This window comes from Hyperoodon ampullatus (assembly GCF_949752795.1).
Source record: "Hyperoodon ampullatus genome assembly, chromosome: 19".
Lineage (NCBI taxonomy): Eukaryota > Metazoa > Chordata > Mammalia > Artiodactyla > Ziphiidae > Hyperoodon > Hyperoodon ampullatus.
The window spans coordinates 3,119,585-3,137,919 of NC_136932.1; the positions used below are offsets into that span (position 1 = coordinate 3,119,585).

At 48.6% G+C, this 18,335-nt stretch overlaps 2 protein-coding genes across 4 annotated transcripts; both read left to right on the forward strand.

Annotated features, from left to right (window-relative positions):
• Positions 1–1,345: 1,345 nt before the first annotated feature.
• On the forward strand, positions 1,346–6,063 carry GIP (gastric inhibitory polypeptide; the record flags this gene model as incomplete). The annotated part of the gene is made up of 6 exons (XM_079724909.1): positions 1,346–1,386; positions 2,168–2,281; positions 3,514–3,660; positions 4,218–4,307; positions 5,044–5,145; positions 6,054–6,063. 6 exons carry the CDS (start codon positions 1,346–1,348, stop codon positions 6,061–6,063), a joined length of 504 nt encoding a protein of 167 aa, XP_079581035.1.
• Positions 6,064–10,490: 4,427 nt separating this feature from the next.
• On the forward strand, positions 10,491–18,272 carry SNF8 (SNF8 subunit of ESCRT-II). Of its 3 annotated transcripts, XM_079724620.1 has the most exons (8): positions 10,491–10,616; positions 10,992–11,042; positions 12,525–12,663; positions 14,032–14,136; positions 14,774–14,846; positions 15,803–15,944; positions 16,919–16,993; positions 18,043–18,272. In XM_079724620.1, the coding sequence occupies exons 1-8, from the start codon at positions 10,563–10,565 to the stop codon at positions 18,178–18,180; spliced, it is 777 nt and encodes a 258-aa protein (XP_079580746.1). In that variant the 5' UTR covers positions 10,491–10,562; the 3' UTR covers positions 18,181–18,272. The 3 variants fall into 3 exon arrangements, with proteins under 3 accessions (XP_079580746.1, XP_079580747.1, XP_079580748.1); XM_079724621.1 differs by lacking the exon at positions 16,919–16,993; XM_079724622.1 differs by lacking the exons at positions 10,491–10,616; positions 10,992–11,042; positions 12,525–12,663 and adding an exon at positions 12,685–13,524.
• The last annotated feature ends 63 nt before the right edge of the window (positions 18,273–18,335 follow it).

The window sequence follows — 18,335 nt, forward strand, 5'->3', positions numbered from 1 at the left end:
GGTCAGTGAGGTTTCCAGGAAGCAGAGGTGAGTGGCCATCCTAGTCAGCTACCTCTCATCCCACACAAGCACTTAATTTCATGCTGGACCGGCTCCCCGGCTGGGGAGTTGACCTGGAAAGGAAAGTGGCCTTTACTCAGCCCTGCAGCTAACAGGCAGGGCAGGGGCAGGGCTGTTTAGGGTTCAAAGTACCCACAGAAAGTGGAGAGGGAAGAGCCTGGGAAGGAGGCCTTGGGGGTCGGCCAAACGTGCAGGCTGTGCCCCGCCGCTTCCGGACTGAGAGCCCCTGGGGACAGAGCCATGCACTAAGTGCTTGGAGAAAGGCAAAGGGTGCACCTCAAGGAGTCTCCAGTCTGCGGGTCAGACATGGCCCTCAGCCTCAGGAAGCCTCCGTGCGATGGCGCAGACAGCCCTGGTTCCCAGTCCTGACCTGAGGGCCCCGGGTCTGATCGAGGCACAGCGCAGCCTCAGAGGCCCCACTCTGATGGCAAAACACAGGGGCACATACGTCTCTCTTACAGGAGAGCGGAGCCTTGGAGGAGAGAGGCTTGGACCTCATAAATCTTTACCGTTAGAGCTGTAGCTGGTCCGCCGCCCTCTGCGTCCCCACGGTGTACGCGTGCCTCTTTCCCCCCACTCTGCCTGCCCCTCAGCAGGAAGGCAGCCTGAGGAGAAGTTCTCAGTTCACCAGCTACCACCTGGAAACTCCCATCCTTCATGTTCCCTCAACCCTCTGCGCCGTCACTCTCCCGCCCTTTCCCCAGGCAGCTGGACGCCCCCTAGATATCGAGCTGGAGACACCGCCACATTGACAAAGCCGCGGGCCACTGGGGCCCCTCTCTCTCTGACCCAGGAGTAGTCTAATGTCTAGGGCAGTGCCCCCCACCCCAGTTAGTGCCACCTTACCCAAGCCTGCCCTCACCAAGGGCACCCATCCTTTCTAACTGAGGGCACCTATAAAGGACGTGGGGGGATACTGGGCTCCCCTGCCCAGAAGGGAGGAGGGGGAAGCAGAAAAAGGGCACTTGAGGTGCCCCCTGCCCACAGGCCCGGCCCAGAGAGCAGCTGGAGATACCCAAATGTTAATTACCAATTAGCGCAGTTCAGGGGGAAAGAGCAACTCTATTACGTGTAAAATGGACTTAATGTGGCAGGAGCTGTGGGATTAATTTCTTGAGATAAGACGCTTTTAGGCTAATCAGTAGGTCTGTGATGTCTGGATATAAAGGAGCCGGGGCAGACTTTCTTGAGACAGGTTCCAAAGAGCCAGAAGGGAGGAGGAGACCCCTGCGCTATCCTTCTTCTGGGAGAGCCGGAAAGGAAGGCTGGTAAGAGAGCAGCCGGGATGGGGGTGGACGTGGACGTGGACAGGACACTGGAGAGGAGGTGGGTCTTGGCACCCCTGAGGTGTTCGGCACCCTAGCCCCTCCCTTTCTTTTCCTCCGTGAAAGAAAGAAAAGGTGGGGCTGAGGGTTCCTTTAACACCCAGGTGAGGACGCAGGAAGATCCACACATCTCTAGAGCTAGCTTTGGTGTTCAGGGCCTGGGAGGAAGGTTCCTTGCTGTTCTTCGTCTCTGCTGAAGATGCCCTGATGAAACGGGGCTTGCCCTCGGTAGAAGCGTCGGACACCCCTGAGTGGGGATATTGAAGGCTGGCGGGTAGGGGTTCTACTCATGGTTTTCACTCAGGCCAAGAGGGCTGCGAAGATTTAGGTGACAGCCAATCTGAGAGCTGGAAGGCTGGCTGGTATGAACTTTGGAGGCTCTGAAGGGAGAATCTTGCCAGTCCACATGCCTGTGATGTCTAGCCACAGGGGCCGGAAGGGGGCTGTCCAGGCACACGGGCCTTCACTGCTTTCTCCTGCCAGGATCGGCCCCCTGCTGCCCTCCTCCCACCCCACTCAGACTCCACCTAAAAGACAAGAAGCAGGTCCACTCTCATCCAGGCTCCATATCCCTTCTAATGTCCCTTCTGACTCTAATGCCAGCTCCTCCCACCACCCCCAAGGTGTTGCTCTAGCCTCTTAGAAAAGCTCCAACTCCCAGGGCACAGGGCCCCCCAGCTTTCAGACTCCCCACAGGCTCTGCGGCACCAGGAGTGCGCGGCCATATTGCCTGCTTCCTCAGCACAGGGCTTCCACCTCAAGCTGGTCCTTTTCTCTCTTAGCTCAAGAAATAACCATTGGAAGACGGTGGCCATGAAGACCTTCTCTCTGCTGCTGGTGTCCCTGCTCCTGGCATTGGTGCTGGGAGAGAAGGAAGAAGGTCGCTCCAGGTTGGGGTGAGAAGGAAGGGGTCAGGTGCCGGGGAGGAGGCTGGGGGGATGACTGGGTTCTATTTTCAAGGGGGAGGTGAGAAAGGGAGGAATCCCAGGCCAAGAGGAAAGATGCTCGACGGAAAAAAACCTTTCAGCCGTCTGAGTGCAGAGTGAGGCTAGAACCAGGGAGTCTTTTTCACGAGCTACTGCTGTAGCTGGAGAGATTGTGCTTGGATCTCTGGAAGGACTTCTCAGTGGTTAAGTGTCTGAAGTAGATGATAGCATCTCCCTTCCACATGAAAGCCTTAGCCAGGCATTTATGTGTGCATTTGATCAAATTTTACAGCAGGCTTCCTGTGTGCCAGGCACCAGGGATATACCTGAAGAGTGGTCCACAAATGCCACCTGCCCTTGTGGAGCATATAGGCCCAAGGGGAAAGCAGGCGAAGAACCATCTAGGCAAGCTTCAAACTGTCATGAGCGCTGTGAGGAAAAGGCAGAGAAGATTATGAATGAATATAGCAGGGGGTTCTGTTTGTGTGTTGGGGAGACCAAGAGAGACGTGTCTGAGTAGAGTTAGGGCTTCTCATATGCAAGGACAAGCCATATGCCCCTGTCCACTTGGCTAAGTTTGAGACGCAGCTGTCACACGTATACAAGGACAGACAACATCATGCAGAAGTTAAACACCAGAGACCTGGACCCAGACTACCTGGGGGTAAACCCTGGATCATACCTACACTGTGTGCTAAGTTAATCTCTCTGCACGGTGGTTTCCTCACTTACCAAAGGGAGATATACATAGTGTCTACCTCCTTGGGGTGGTGTGAGGACTTAGTAAGTGTCTGTATTAAAGGGCTTGTAGAGGACCTGACTCATAGGAAGTGCTGTTATATGAGAGCTCACTATTGTTAGGAAACTGGGAACCAAAGAACTGAATCTGGTGGGGCCAGGGCAAGAGGAGCAAAGGAGAAAACTGTGGCTCAGTCCTTAGGGATGAGGGGGACCCCTGATCTTTGCCCAGAAGCAGAGCCTCAAACACTGAGGATGCTGGAAGTGGGTGCTTGAGCTGAGGATAAAGCCCCAGGGGCTTGATGCATGGACAGGAGGGTGTCTCCATGAAAACTGACTCCCTAGAAACGGGCTGCTTCCTCTCCAAGTATCAGCCTCCTGCTGGTGACCATCATGTACCTTCGCACCCTCTTCTTCTTCTGTGGCATCCTGGTTTCCCTCTCTCTCCCCTCCCCGCCCCTCAGGTTCCACACTAAGGCCAGCGGCTCCCAACCACGAGGCCCCAGGTACGCCGAAGGCACTTTCATCAGTGACTATAGCATCGCCATGGACAAGATCCGCCAACAAGACTTTGTGAACTGGCTGCTGGCGCAGAAAGGGAAGAAGAGCGAGTGAGTCCCGCGTGCCCCTCCCTGCCCCCTGTGCCCCCGTGTGATGCACAAGGCCACGTGGCACCTTTCGCTCAGGTGCTGCTGGGGAGCTGGACCGCATGGCGGCCCTGCCTGGGACCCTGGCTCAGGCAGCAGTCTGGTCGGGGGGTGGGGCAGGATTTGGGCAATTTTCCAATCCTTTTCTTCTAAGGGGAGGGGTCGGGAAGACGTGTGGGACTCACAGAGGATCCCCGGGGGGCTGGATGAACCAGGGGAGCTGAATTGCTGCCGATGACTCTGCTCGGTGGTGGCAGCTTCAGACTCTGGAAACAGGATAAACTGCTTTCATCTCTCTTCTCTATGCAACATCTTCTCCCCACCCTCACTGTTTGGCCAGCGTGGTAGCTTCTGAAAAGCTTGTCACTGATTGCTGAAGACAAGCAGTGGGGAGGCTGAGGAGAGAAGGAGGGACCCTCTGCTCCTGGGGTTGAGGTACCAAAAGATGGGAGCTTCTTTGGGCTGGAGAGCATCTGGAGTCCCCCCTGGCCCCACCCACTCCCTAATCTTTATTTTACCAGCTGGAAACACAACATCACCCAGAGGGAGGCCCGGGCCCCAGAGCTGACCCATCAATCTAACAGGAAGGAGGAGGCAAGGGAGCAGCAGGGGTGAGTCAGCCCACAGGGGAAGGGGTCGGGGGGGCCCTCTTGACCCCACCTCATTGTTCCCTCTCCCGGACTCCAGAGCAGGGCTAGGCCCCAGATAAGCATCCCCTTCCACTCAGAGTTCAAAGGGGGGTCTTCACAGAACTCCTGGAGGACAGCCCAAGCCTAAGGGAAAGCCTGGGAGGAATGGGGGTGGGGGTCCTGGGAGGGAATCTGGGGCCAGAGTTTCTAAGGCCGATGACTTAGTGTGCAGAGTCACCAAGTCCAGGAGTGGGGCACAAAAGAGACCTCGGAAACTGGCTTCTCCACTTCTGCCTGCCAAACTTCAGGAAGGCTTTTGTGAAACTGGGACCCTCTGAGGGCCAGTCCCCTGAAATCAGTTACCCCGTCTCTGCAGGAAGCTGAGGAATTGATGACACAGATCCTTCTAAAGAGTGAATATTCCCAAAGTAATCTCTGGGGGTTTTGGAATGCACTCTGGGACACGTGGAGAGTGGATGGGTGGGATGTCTCCCACCAGAATTGTTTGTCTTTGCCTGTATGGAAGAGCCTATATTCCCTGGCCGACAGGTCTGGGTGGAGCTTTGAAAGCTGAGACAACTGAGAGGCAGCTGTGTTGACTTGTACACCCCACCCCCACCCCACCTTGTCCCACCACGTTGGAGTCCCAGTCCAGTATTTACTCTCTCTGGGTGGTGCCCAGGCTAAAGGCGCCTGCCTGAGGCTTTCTCCTTTGTAGCTCCCTACCCAAGAACCCCAGTGATGACGGTTTGCTAAAGGATTTACTGATTCGAGAGCTGCTGTCCTGGATAGTGGATCAGATGGAGCTCTGCAGGCTCAGGTGGGAGTTTGGTAGCTTTGGGCATCTTGCATAGTGGTTGTGAGCTTGCACTCTGGGGTCAGACATGGGTTCAGATCTTCACCTCAACACATGCTGACAAATTACTTAGACTCTCTGAACCTTGGGGTTTTTGTGAAAATTGGGGCTACTTAAACCACTTCATGGGATTTGGTGAGGTTTAAATAAGATAATTCAAGAAAAAGGCTGAAATCAACATCTGCAGAGTACTAAGAGTTTGGTAACCTTGACAGTTATTAGTACCACTTGCACTTCTTCCTCAATTTCCTCCAGGTGAGATGCTGCTCTCACCTGCCCTACCCACCCGAGCCCATCCTAACCTTAGCTTTTCCGTGGTACCGTTGTGCCATGGCACCTTCTCAGTGATGGAACCCCTAGAGTTGGAGGCATGTTGCCCTTCTCTGTAGCTGCTGCTGGTCTCAATAGTCCTCAAATCCTCCTCCTAAGCTAGGAAGTCTTTCAATCTATTATGTCTCAGAAGCAAGGGATGGCTCAATACCATGGAGAGATCCACCCACCCGAATGGTGAGACAGGACACTCATTTAAGATGCAGACACCGAGGCACAGAAACCAAAACAAATTCAGACTTCGGTGCTGGGCAGTTGAGGGACTGAGGGAACAAATCTGGGATGGCTTCCTGTAAGAGGGTTAGAAGGAAGAGAGGCATGTGACCTGAACAATGGAGAAGAGAGTATGAGAAAATCTCCATGGGAAAGTGGGTAACAGTCTCTGTGCTTTCTGGAATTATTTTGATTACTTATAACTAGAGAGGTAATTTGGAGGTAGGAGTTGAACTATGGCTGGGTGCCAGGATACGTTGACTTTGCTGCCTTTAAGCCGACACTGACCCTCCTCTCCACCGCTCCACTCCTCTCTCCACTCTGCACAGGTTCCAGTGACTCTGACCAAACCCAGCTCAGAACTGGACTTTGTCCTTCACTTACTCAGCTCCTGCCTCAGCTCCACCCCAGGATACCCCAAAGAAACCAAACTGAGTTCAAGCTGAAATAAATCTTTGTGGCCATTGTCAAAACACATTCACGTGTCTACTGAGCACTAACTGTACATTTGTCTTCGTGTGTGCACCACCCAGTGAAAAGGAGATATGGCTCTTACCCATCTGCTAATTCATCTATTGTTTCCACGAACACTTATTGGAAACTTTAACACAGGCAGAGACTGTGCTGAACACTGGGTATACAGCAATCATGGAAACAGACACAATCCTTGTCCCCAAGGGGTTTACAGTCTAGTGGTGGAGACAGACTTTAATCTTTAAACACACAAACACATTGATAATTACATAACATGCAGAGTTACGTGAAGAAACACTAGGGAGTGTGAGAGGACACAAAGCCTCATCTAGATGGAGCGGGTGGTCAGGAGGGCCTCTCTGAGAAAATGACGTTTAAGCTGAGGGAGATTTGAAGGATCAAATGGCCAAAGGGTGACGGGAGCCTTAATAAATATTAGCCAGTGCTATTGTTGCACAGCAAAATGGGCAACAGTGAGAACGGCACAAGTAGACGGGCAGGTGGGCAGAGGCAGGGCCTCAAAGGCCATGTTAAAGCTTTGAGAGTTTATCCTCAGCGCAAGGACAAGTACGTGAAGGATTTTAAGCAGGGGCAGGTCAGAGAAGATCTATTTGCATCCCCGAACAATCACACTGATGACGGTGAGAATTAGATTGAGGTGAAGAGGGATGAATGTGGAAGAGGCTCGTACGGGATTCCAGATTTCACACGAGGGAGTTGCCAGTGAAGGTGGAGGGAAGTGGGAGAACTCAGTTTGTCCGAAAGTCAACACCTCTTTCTTCCGGTGTTTAAATGTGTTTCCACCTCGGCATGCCGCCTTCTCCCAGTGCCCTGCATCCACAGAAGGCAAGGCTGTCTCTCTTTCCCGCTTCGTTTAGGTGACCTTTGCCTAATGTCCCGTCTTCTCCCCTTGATCTAGTCATATTTTAGCATACTAGAGTCAAACACACCTAGATTCAAATTACTCTCTAGGTGTGTGACTTGGCAAGTTAGTTCCTCTCTCTCTGAAGCTCAGTTTGCTGTCTGGAAAAGATTAAAAAGTACTCACTTCATAGGGTTGAAGTATTTTAAAATAATGCCTGGCACAAAGTAAGTGGTCAATAAAAGTTAACTTTTGTTATTATCATTCACACACTTAAACCTCAGTTTAAAAACACTGGGGTATTAGTTTAAAATCAGGGAGTGGCAAACTGGATTGGCTGAATGGCTGGGCCAGTAACCTAAATAAGTAAAGTGGGGAGTGTGTAAAACAAGGGGAAGGATTGGGACTGTGAAAATGGAAAAGAAATGTGCCCCTAAAGGTATTCTGATGACCAAACAAAACTCTTTGGAGAATTGAATTTGCCTGAGGGCTGCCAGTTTGCAATCTCTTCCAGTTCTTAACATTTTGGGCTTCCTCTCCTCTAAACTCCTAGAGTTCTAAGAGTGTGTACCACGCAATTTAGAGCATGCCTTTGCTCAGAGGTTATATTTTAGTGATTCTCCGTGATAGAACTGATTGTATTGGGGACGAGTTCAGATCTGTATTTCTGTAGTCTTGGGTGTCTCTGTGAATCAGTGAATCTGAAAGTGTTATTAAAAAAAATGTTGTACAACTGTCTTACTATGGGCCAGGCATTAGAGCTCAGTACATTCGAGACGCCACTTTTTTTCCCAACTTTTGGTTTTTTATTCTTTTTTTTTTGGCTTTTATTCAGATTTATAAACATCATTTTTAAAAAGTTATGGTGATCTCATTTAAAGCCTCATCACAGTCCTTCGAGGTAATGATAGCATCATAGCTGTCAACCGTGCACTACACTGCCTCCCTGAGGCAGAGAATTAAAGCCCATGCTCTTAGCCACTCTGCCATAAGGCCAATGACTCACTAGTCACTTAAAGCAACTGAGAGCATCTGTGACGGTCACATTCAGTGGTGCACTGGGGCAGAGTGCTTCTGAGAGCCATTGTGAGATTGTCAGGAATTCTGTGAACAGGCTGTAAAACCATCCGTAGCTTGAAACAATAGCTCCAAAGGCTGTGGTCAGAGTATTTACACTATGGAAATTGGCAAATGATATAAACCAGAGCACCGCCCTCCCAACCTGGAGAGGTGATTGTTAAACATTTATCAGCACATTACTGGTCAGCGTACTTTCTCTTAAATTATAGAGGAGAACAAATGTGTCTGAAGAAGGGAGTGAACATGTCTGCTTGAGGGTGGCAACAAAGTTTATCAAGGGTCAATGTGTGTACATCAGGGAGTATGTATGTGTGCATTTGAGGGTCTGAATAGTTAAATCTGAAGTCATGAGTGTGAGTGAGGGATCAGTGTGTATACCTTAAAGAGTCATACAGTGTGAGTCAAAGAGTGAGAAACGAGGCAGGTGTGTCTAGATGGTGTCAGTGGGCACCTAAGGGACGGAGTTTTTGTGTTAGGGAGTGGTGTAAGAATATGAAAATATGAGGTCAGTGTGTGCATACATGAGGCTAATGTGTTTTTCATAGGGTATAATGGAGGAAGTCAGTGTGTATGAGAGGGTGTCAAATGTATGTGTTGGGAGGGGACAAATCTGTGTCTCAGAAAGTAAGTTTGTGTTTAAGGCGGCTTACGTTATCTGAGTTTAGTGTCTGAGGGTATGTATCTGAGTGAATCTGAAGGTGGGATTATGATAGCCTCAATAATTGTTTCAGCCTTGGTCGTTCTTTCAAAATACAGAAAAACACAAATAACAGTGCTAAATATTTTTAGCGAGATACAGCATTATTTCTTTCTCGTAAACATCCAGAGGCAGGCAGCCCAGAGCTGGTGTGACAGCTTGCTCCATGAAATCCTCAGGGACCCAGACTCATTGGCTCATGGCCCCACCATCCCTCAAGGCCCAAAATGGCAACTAAATATCCTGCCACCGATCTCTCTGCTCCTATCCTTTTTATTTTATTTTAATTTTCTAGGTTGCATGGTGCAGCATGCAGGATCTTAGTTCACCCACCAGGGATCGAACTCCTTCTCCCACCCCCACCCCCCTGCCCCCTGCCCCCTGCCGCATTGGGAGCATGGGGTCTTAACCACTGGACTGAGAGGGAAGTCCCTGCTCCCATCCTCTTTTTATCCTTTTCCTTGAAACCTCTCCGGTAACGTTATTCACATTCATGGTTTTGCCTTGATCTGTAGCCCAGTTCTTTCCGTAGAACTTCATACCGGTACATCTGAATGACAACTGGCCATCTCTCCTGGGACGTCCCACAGACCTCAATTTCAACATTTTCAAAACCACTCTTATTTCCTCAGCTTCATCCTGTGGTCTCTTCCTACCTCTCTCTCTGAATGGCACCACGCAGCTGCCCAAGCCAGGACACTGAACATCCTGCGAACTTTCCCCACCCACTCTGCCCCATCGCATCAGTTTTATCATCCCACCTTCTTACTTTGTCCGGAATCTGTCGCATTCTCTCTATTCTTACTGCTACCATCTTAGTTCTGGCCCTCATCACTTCTCCTTCGGATTGCTGCAACTGACTTAAAATTAAATCTAGGTTGCCACTAATTTTCCTATAACAAAATTTTGATATTATTACTCCCTGACTTAAACCTCCCTTGGCTCCTTTTTTGTAAGACTCAATAATGCTGTGGAAATCACCTATGGAACTTCCTAAACACACAGATAACTGATTCCACCCCAGATCTGATGAATAACAAACATAGCTGATACTTATTTATGTGCCAGGCATTGCACTAAATGCTTTGTTATATGTTTTCTGGCTTAATTCTCACAATGACTTCATGAGTAGGTATTACTCTTTCTCAACTGTGGAAAATGAAACACAAAGAGATTAAGGAATTTGCCGTAAGTTACTGGACCATACGTAGTGGAAGTGAGCTATGGAACCAGGTAAACTAATTCCAGAGTCCAACTTCTTAACTGTAAGGCCCTCCCCAGTCAGAAGCTCTACATGTGATTCCAAAAGGCAAGCTCCATTAGCGTAGAACGGATCGTTTTATGTTTAATATGGAACGGGGAGCTCGGAGCCCAACTCAGCGCGTAGCACGCAACAGACGGCCAGTGAGCAGCGGCGGACCTTCACTTGCAGGCTGGGGTGGCGGTGGGGGAAGTCGCATGAAATCGAGAGGGTCCGAGGCGTCCACCTGGGTGGGGAGCACTGGGCCGCAAACCCTTCTGCGGATCCTGGCTGGAGCACGAGGCGGGGCCGCCGGGCCCCTGGCGGTGGGGGAGTTCAGCCCCGCGGCCGGAAGTCCGGGCGTAGCTTCCGGCGCGCGGAGATGACGTACAGCTTGCGCATCCTCGTGGGGGAGCTGGTGGAGGATCCCGGGACGCGGAGACCTGGGGTCCCGGTAGCGGGGCGGCCCGCGGGCCACGGTGGGGATGCACCGCCGTGGAGTGGGAGCCGGCGCCATCGCCAAGAAGAAGCTTGCGGAGGTGAGGGGAAGGAGGCGGGCCCTACGGTCACTCCAGACCCGCGAGAGACAGAAGTCTCTCCGCGCAGAGCTCTGTACCCTCAAATCGCCTCCCAACAGAATCTGACGCGGGTTTCTCGGTCCCGGGGAATTGAGTTTCTCCAGCTTCCGGTGGATTGGAATGTCAGCATCCCTAGATCCATCAGCCCTAGATCCATCAGCCCTTTCCCCCACTTCCCCCAATTTGACTACAGACGAGTCGTCTATTCTACTTCCTCACCTCCTCTCCCTAAGGAAAACCATTTGCGAGACCCTCTTAATACTTCTGCGGAGGCAGTACAAGTGGGAGCCCCCAGCACCCACTCGCTCAACTCATCCTGGTCTATTTGTCTGACAGGCCAAGTATAAGGAACGAGGGACTGTCTTGGCTGAGGACCAGCTGGCCCAGGTGAGTGGGATGGAGGGCTCCAGGCAGCAAGGGAGATCCGACAAGGCTGGGCAGGACACCTTTGATATAAACCAGACTATTTGGATCGAACTAAAAATAGGGCATTTGGCGAATACCAATTTCTGGGCTGCTCAGATCATTTAGGTGACTTGCTGATAACAGTGATAGCTAACATCTTTGAGTGATTACCTACTTGTAGCGTCCCAGGCACGTGTCCATTTTCTTTACATACACTGTCTTGTTCATTCCTCCTGACGATCCTATCAGGAAGGAACTCTGTTCTTCTCACTTTCGAATTGAGGGCACTGAGGTGTTAAGCGCTTTATCCAAGATTACATGGGTAGTAAGTGGTGAAGTTGTTTGATTTAGGTCTTTTGGGTTTTTACTTTAAATGCCTAAGAATAACATGAAAATATTGCCTAACCTGTGGCACCCACCACTATCACATCTAGGTGCATACCAGAAGTGTGTGTCAGTGATGGGGGTGTGGCTCCTGCAGTTTCCTTCTCTAACACTTCCCTTTTCTGTACATGCCCTGTTGTTTACTCAGTTATTTTGCCTGGTGAAGAAGAGAAGGAGGCAGTGAGGCAGGGAAATGGGCCCTTGAACTGAGGAAAATAAGTAGACACAGGGTGTGCTGTTCAAAAGCTCCCACTCAGGGGAGATAACATGCAGGAATCAACTGGAAATGGTGATTGTAATAATGTGTAAATTTCTAATATGTTGGAAATGAGGAGATGCTGGGCCAGGAGTGGTTATTCTTGGTAGGTTGAAGATAGGTTGTTAATTAGGGAAAGAGAAGGAGTAATGCAAATGGGAAGTCAGAATATCCCCAAACCCAAAGTATTTAGCTTTAGAATGTACTCTGGTAGAGCCACATCCCTTCCTCAGAGATTCTTTATCTACGGTTATCCCCAAGGAGGTCCTTGACTCAGAGATTAAAACAACACACCTAATTCATGCCAGGCTTCCTTTCTCTCCTATCTAGCCTTTCTGTCAGTGGCTGAAGATTTCCCACCATGTGAATGCTACAAAATTATTAGGTGCATCTTCAATTAATTAATTTCATTAGATTAAAAAAATTTTATTTTATATTTGAGTATAGTTGATTTACAGTGTTTTGTTAGTTTCAGGTGTACAGCACAGTGATTCAGTTATACATATACATATGTCTATTCTTTTTCAGATTCTTTTCCCATATAGGTTATTACAGAATATTGAGTAGAGTTCCCTGTGCTATGCAATAGGTCCTTGTTGATTGCACCTTCAATTTAATAACATTTTTTTCTTCTGGGAAAAAGAAAAGCACTTACAACTAGCGAAATATAATTAATGCTGTTGTATGTTATATAATGAGAGTTGTTAAGAGAGTAAACCCTAAGAGTTCTCAGCACAAGGAAAAAAAATTTTTTTTCTATTTCTTTAATTTTGTATTTTGTGATGAAGGAAGTTCGCTAAACTTAACTGTGATCCATCCTGCAGATGTCGAAGCAGTTGGACATGTTCAAGACCAACCTGGAAGAATTTGCCAGCAAGCACAAGCAGGAGATCCGGAAGAACCCTGAGTTCCGGGTGCAGTTCCAGGATATGTGTGCTACCATTGGGGTGGATCCTCTGGCCTGTAAGGAGTTGTCTGTAGGGGTCCAGTGTTCTTCTAGGGTTGCTAAGGGACAAAGCTCACCTAGTTGTCGTCATTACTGTTGGGGCGTCTTCTATAAGGGCCTACAGGGAGATCCAGAGGATGTTGTCTTCAGGGAATCCCTAGCAGGATGGCTGAATATCCAGTTTGATGGGAAAGATGGAGAGGTTGGAGTGCAGGCTGAGTAGCCAGTGTACGTGATCTTCCGTGGAATGCTCTGCTGTGGAATTTTTTATGACTATTTTTCCCTTTGTTAAAAAAAATATGTTTTGGGGCTTCCCTGGTGGCGCAGTGGTTGAGAGTCCGCCTGCCGATGCAGGGGACACGGGTTCGTGCCCTGGTCCGGGAGGATCCCACATGCCGCGGAGCGGCTGGGCCCGTGAGCCATGGCCGCTGAGCCTGCGCGTCCGGAGCCTGTGCTCCGCAACGGGAGAGGCCACAACAGTGAGGGGCCTGCGTACCGCAAAAAAAAAAAAAAAAAAAAAAAAATGTTTTGGGCTTCCCTGGTGGCGCAGTGGTTGAGAGTCCGCCTGCCGATGCAGGGGACGCGGGTTCGTGCCCCGGTCTGGGAAGATCCCACATGCCGCGAAGCGGCTGGGCCCGTGAGCCACGGCCGCTGAGCCTGTGCGTCCGGAGCCTCTGCTCCGCAACGGGAGAGGCCACAACAGCGAGAGGCCTGCGTACCGCAAAAAAAAAAAAAAAAAAAAAAAAAAAAGAAGGTTTTGATAAAAGTAGCATGTATTCAGGCAGTCAGTCAACAAAGGAGAAAAAAGAAAATGAGAAAGTGGAAGTCTTCTGACCCTGCCCGTAATTGCAGAGATAAAGTACTGTTAACAGTTTAAGGTATATCTTTCTAGACACCTTCACCATATTTATAAACTATTTTTAAAAAATATATGGGATTATGCTGTAATTATTACTCTGTAACTTGCATTTTTTACTCAATAAAATAGCTTCAGTGGATTTCTGAATGCCAGGTCTGCATATTCTTTTTCTTAGCCTGTCTAGACCATATGTCCCATTATATTTCACTGCATGCTTTGGGAAAGGAAACTCACTTTTATAGTATCCAGAGCCAGAGTTAGCAGCCAGATAGATTGCCCACCTTTAGAACTGTCTGAACCTGTTGTTTCGTAGGAATTACCAAGAGTCAGGTTGTGTTGAGGATCCTGAGTTGTAAGTGGAGCAGAAGGACGTACGGCTGGGCAGAGATAGACGCCCCATAGAATAGGTGTATTTTGTTAAGTATATGGGCTGCCGAAGCAAGCACTAGAATAGATGTTTTAATCCAGCTTTGAAAGAAAAGATGTAACTATTGAATAACCTAGCTTTTGTTTTTCTGTCTTTTAGCTGGAAAAGGATTTTGGTCTGAGATGCTAGGCGTGGGAGACTTCTATTACGAGCTGGGTGTCCAGATTATCGAAGTGTGCCTGGCCCTGAAACACCGGAATGGAGGTGAGGAGGGCTGGGTCCTGCGGACTGGGCTTTGGGCTTCTCTGAGAGGGAAGAAGTCGTGAGAGATGATCTTTCCTATCCTGCAGTCTGCAGGCCATTAAGGTCTTGAGAAGCTGTTAGGTCCTGAGAAGTATCTTAGTGCTTCATGATGTGAATCCACGACCGGTCTCCGTGGCCAAGGGTAAACCTGAATGATTATCTCTATTCTCCAAAGGTCTTTGGCCAGGAAGGCTTGGCTCCTAGTTGTTACAGAACATATAGGCAGGTAGGAAATAGGCCTTTTTCCCTGATAGATGATGTGTCTGGGTTATGATTTTCTCATTAGTAACTGTAGGCCTGCCCTGCTTCTCCAAGGTGTGGTGATGCCAGCGGAGTCTCTGTGCTCCCCAGGATGTTACCTTTAAAATGATCATCCAGTGGTATCATCTTAATAAGCACACTGAATGGTCTGTGTTGAAGTTAAGAAATAAAACTTAAACCTAGTTAGAAATCATTGGCTATAGACAGAAATCATTGGCTGTAGACACAGCCTTGGTGTCAAAGAGAGCATTTACGGTTTTTCAGAGATACCGCCTTTTTTTTTTTTTAAAGTCATAAAGATAATCCTTCAACTGCTTTCTGTCCCCCTCTCCAATAGGTCTGATAACTCTGGAGGAACTACATCAACAGGTGTTAAAAGGAAGGGGCAAATTCGCCCAGGATGTCAGCCAGTAGGTTTTGCCTTCCAACCCCTTGGAGTATAGAAAGGTCTTTAAAAAAGGTGGAAATCTTTTCTCCTTACCACTCGTTCGTCTAGGCTAGTTTAGGAATCATTTTTATTCCTCTTCATGATCAGAAGAAATGTTTTTATTTTAGAAATCTATATAAAAATACAAAAAACAACCCATTATTTCTCAACTGAGATATTACAACTGTTAAAAGTTTTGGTAGATTTCCTTCTAAGCGTTTTTTTCATGCATAAAAATAATGTGGGTGTGTGTATACACTTTTTTCTTCTTCTTTTTAAACATACTTGGGGCTGTAAATACTGTTGACATTATTTGTGGTCAAGGAGACTAGGGCAGGCACTGAGAAAGGCTGGGGAAAGGAGTTGGGCTCAGAAGATGGGGTGTAAATTGACCTGGTTCACTAGCCTTTGTGTGACTCCAATTTGAGAAAAGGTAAAACAGACTCTCAGTATGTGGGCTGGATGTGTGGTCTACACATTATCTTGTGGGTTTTCTTTAATTTCAGTTAGTTGTCAACTAAGAAATCAAAATCTGGCACTACTGGGCCTGAATTTCCAAATGGCAGTAATCAGCTGGGTTGCCCCTTTCAAATGGATAAGCATTCTCTATTTTGCCATAGTTTTACACTACTCCCTATTGTCTCTTTAAGTTCAGCTCACTTATTCACATTTCCTGATGGGCTCCTGGAAGCATATTTTTTTACCTCTGTCTGGTATTGGAATGGGTTGCTAAGTGGAGACCCGGACTCCTATACCATTTCCCTGGAACGTCCAAGCACCATTTGGTGCACTTTGACCCTGCCTTTTTACTGATGTAGTTAAATGTTGTGCAGCCTTTTGAGTCTTCAGTCAGGGTATCCTGCCCAGGGCAGAGCTGAAACTGCACTGTTGCTAGGTCTGGTCTGCCAAGGGTCTTTAAGCAGCTCTTCCTCACCTCAGAGACGACCTGATCAGGGCCATCAAGAAGCTAAAGGCACTGGGCACTGGCTTCGGCATCATCCCCGTGGGCGGCACTTACCTCATTCAGTCTGTTCCAGCTGAGCTTAATATGGATCACACCGTGGTGCTGCAGCTGGCAGAGGTACTGGTGGGCCTTCTGAGAGAGGGGGAGCGGGAGGGAGGGAGGGAGTGTGTGTGTGTGTGTGCGCGCGCGTGTGTGCGCGTGCGTGCACGCGCGCATGTGCATGTAGGGGCAGTCTGGGAGGGGATTTTCTGATCTCCTCCCCTCCATCACTCAGGTCTTTTGCTGAAACTGTCTAATGGATGCACTACTCAGGCCTGTGCTTATTTAGCAGACGTTTATTGAGCAGCTGCAGTGCAAAGCACTGGGCCAGGCTGTAGGAGCATATAAAGATGGGTACCATATAGTTCCTGCTCTCAAGGAGCTTACAGTCTAGTGTAGACAGACATGCAGACAACTAACTGAATTTCCTTGGTGGACAGATTTTTTGATGTCTTCATAAAACTACTTTATGGATTCTTTGAAAAAATGTTTAATCTTGTTTGCCATCCTCCTGTTCCTCAGCAATGCCTTAAGCCATATATATCATCTTCCTCGAAATCCTTATCATGTATTTAGGGAAGACATGTTCAGTTTTCTCAATTCTGTAATGTAGAACAGAACTAAGCGAGGGAGGGGGCTTTTCTGGATTGGGGAATGGTTAGGGTGAGGCAGGACAAGGGCTGAATACTTAAATATTTTAGATTATGAACAGTTTATGATGATCACCTTTCCTTCCTATCAGTTAATCATTCTGAATCTTTCCTTGTCATACTTTAGAGTTCTCTGATAAAGTCTACATTAATATTTTAGTACCAGGGACTCGACTCTACTTTGTAAGACTGGACCCCTCAACCTAAGCCTCTGTCATCCTGAAGGTCACTTCTCTCTTGCTCTCTACTGGGCCCTCTAAACAGTCTTCGGTGCTCTCTTAGGCTTCACCCAAGGGCAGTTCCCCCTCCTGCCTGGGTACATTAATCGTCCCCGGGCAGATGCTGGATTCTGAGGGAAAGCACACTCTTCACTGACGCAGTCCCCATTCCTCCTTCCTTCAGAAAAATGGCTATGTGACTGTCAGTGACATCAAAGCCAGTCTTAAATGGGAGACGGAGCGAGCGCGGCAAGTGCTGGTATGTGACTTTTGGAATGGCCCAGAAAAGATGGGCCCCAGATGGGAGGAGGTGGGTAGACAGGTACCACACAGGCAAGAGCTTTGGCCTCTCTCTCTCTCTGCTGACTTCTTGCCTGGAAGGCTGCTGCCGCCACACCAGAAGTAACCCCAGCATTTCTCTGAAGATGGCACTGAGAGGTAGAACTCACAAAGGCAGGCTTCCAGCCCTGGCATGTGGGTACAGCCAGGCTGCCACTGCCACTGGGGAGTCACCAACGCCTCTCTCTGCTGACCTGTAAAGCCTGGTCAGATGGATAACGTGGCTTGTACTGGAAGTAACACTGTTAGTACAGAGTGAAGGGAATTATTAACTACTGATGATAACTACATTGCTATAATTATATACTATTATAGTGCATTTTACATATAGTTTTATATATACACATTTCATGGTACTAATGAAAGACTGATGTTGTGAAGAGGGAGTGGCGGGAACATGAAGGAACCCTGGCTTTCAGTACCTTCCTCCTTACCCAGGCAGTTGAACTACAGACCTGGCTTCATCTGTGAAGTGGGGATAACAAACGTTTAATGACATTGGGTAGAACCAGCCCATCTGGAGCACAATTCCAGCTATACGAACTCTGAGTCCATTCTAATCCTAATATGGTTTTTCCATTAACTTTTCCGAAAAGGTTTCCCCCTAGCTGTGTGTTACTCTGTAAGTTAACTGGAAGGTACTGACCTCCATTCTGTTTTAGGGAACGGAGTTGGTGATTTGCTCAGAGCCATACAGCACATATTTCTGTAGCCTTTCCTTCCACAACGTCCCACTTTGTCATCATCCTCTTTTCCAGCAGCACAGATTAAGCAACTTGGTGGCATTTCTCACCCCTCAGGCGAAGATCTGGGCTAAACAAATCACTCTAGTTTGGCTGTGTAAATATGTGAAGGCACTCTTGTAGATTTAGTTTGAAAACCCCACTGAAGCCAAGATAGGTTTGAGGATTATCTACCCTACATGATGTAAACTCCCCTTTCTTAATTGACTTTGCCTTTTTCTGCCAGGAACACCTGCTGAAGGAAGGGCTGGCTTGGCTGGACCTGCAGGCCCCAGGGGAGGCCCACTACTGGCTGCCAGCTCTCTTCACCGACCTCTACTCCCAGGAGATTACAGCTGAGGAGGCCAGAGAAGCCCTCCCCTGACTGGGAATGCGGAAGGGGGCACAGCGGCAGGCAGGGAGAAGAGGGAGGAGCTGGTGGTGAATAAAACCTCGACAACTTTGTTTTAAAAAAGAGCCAAAAAAACCCCAAAAAATTTCCAATTTTCTTCTTCCCCCAGTATTCTTCACCCATTACTT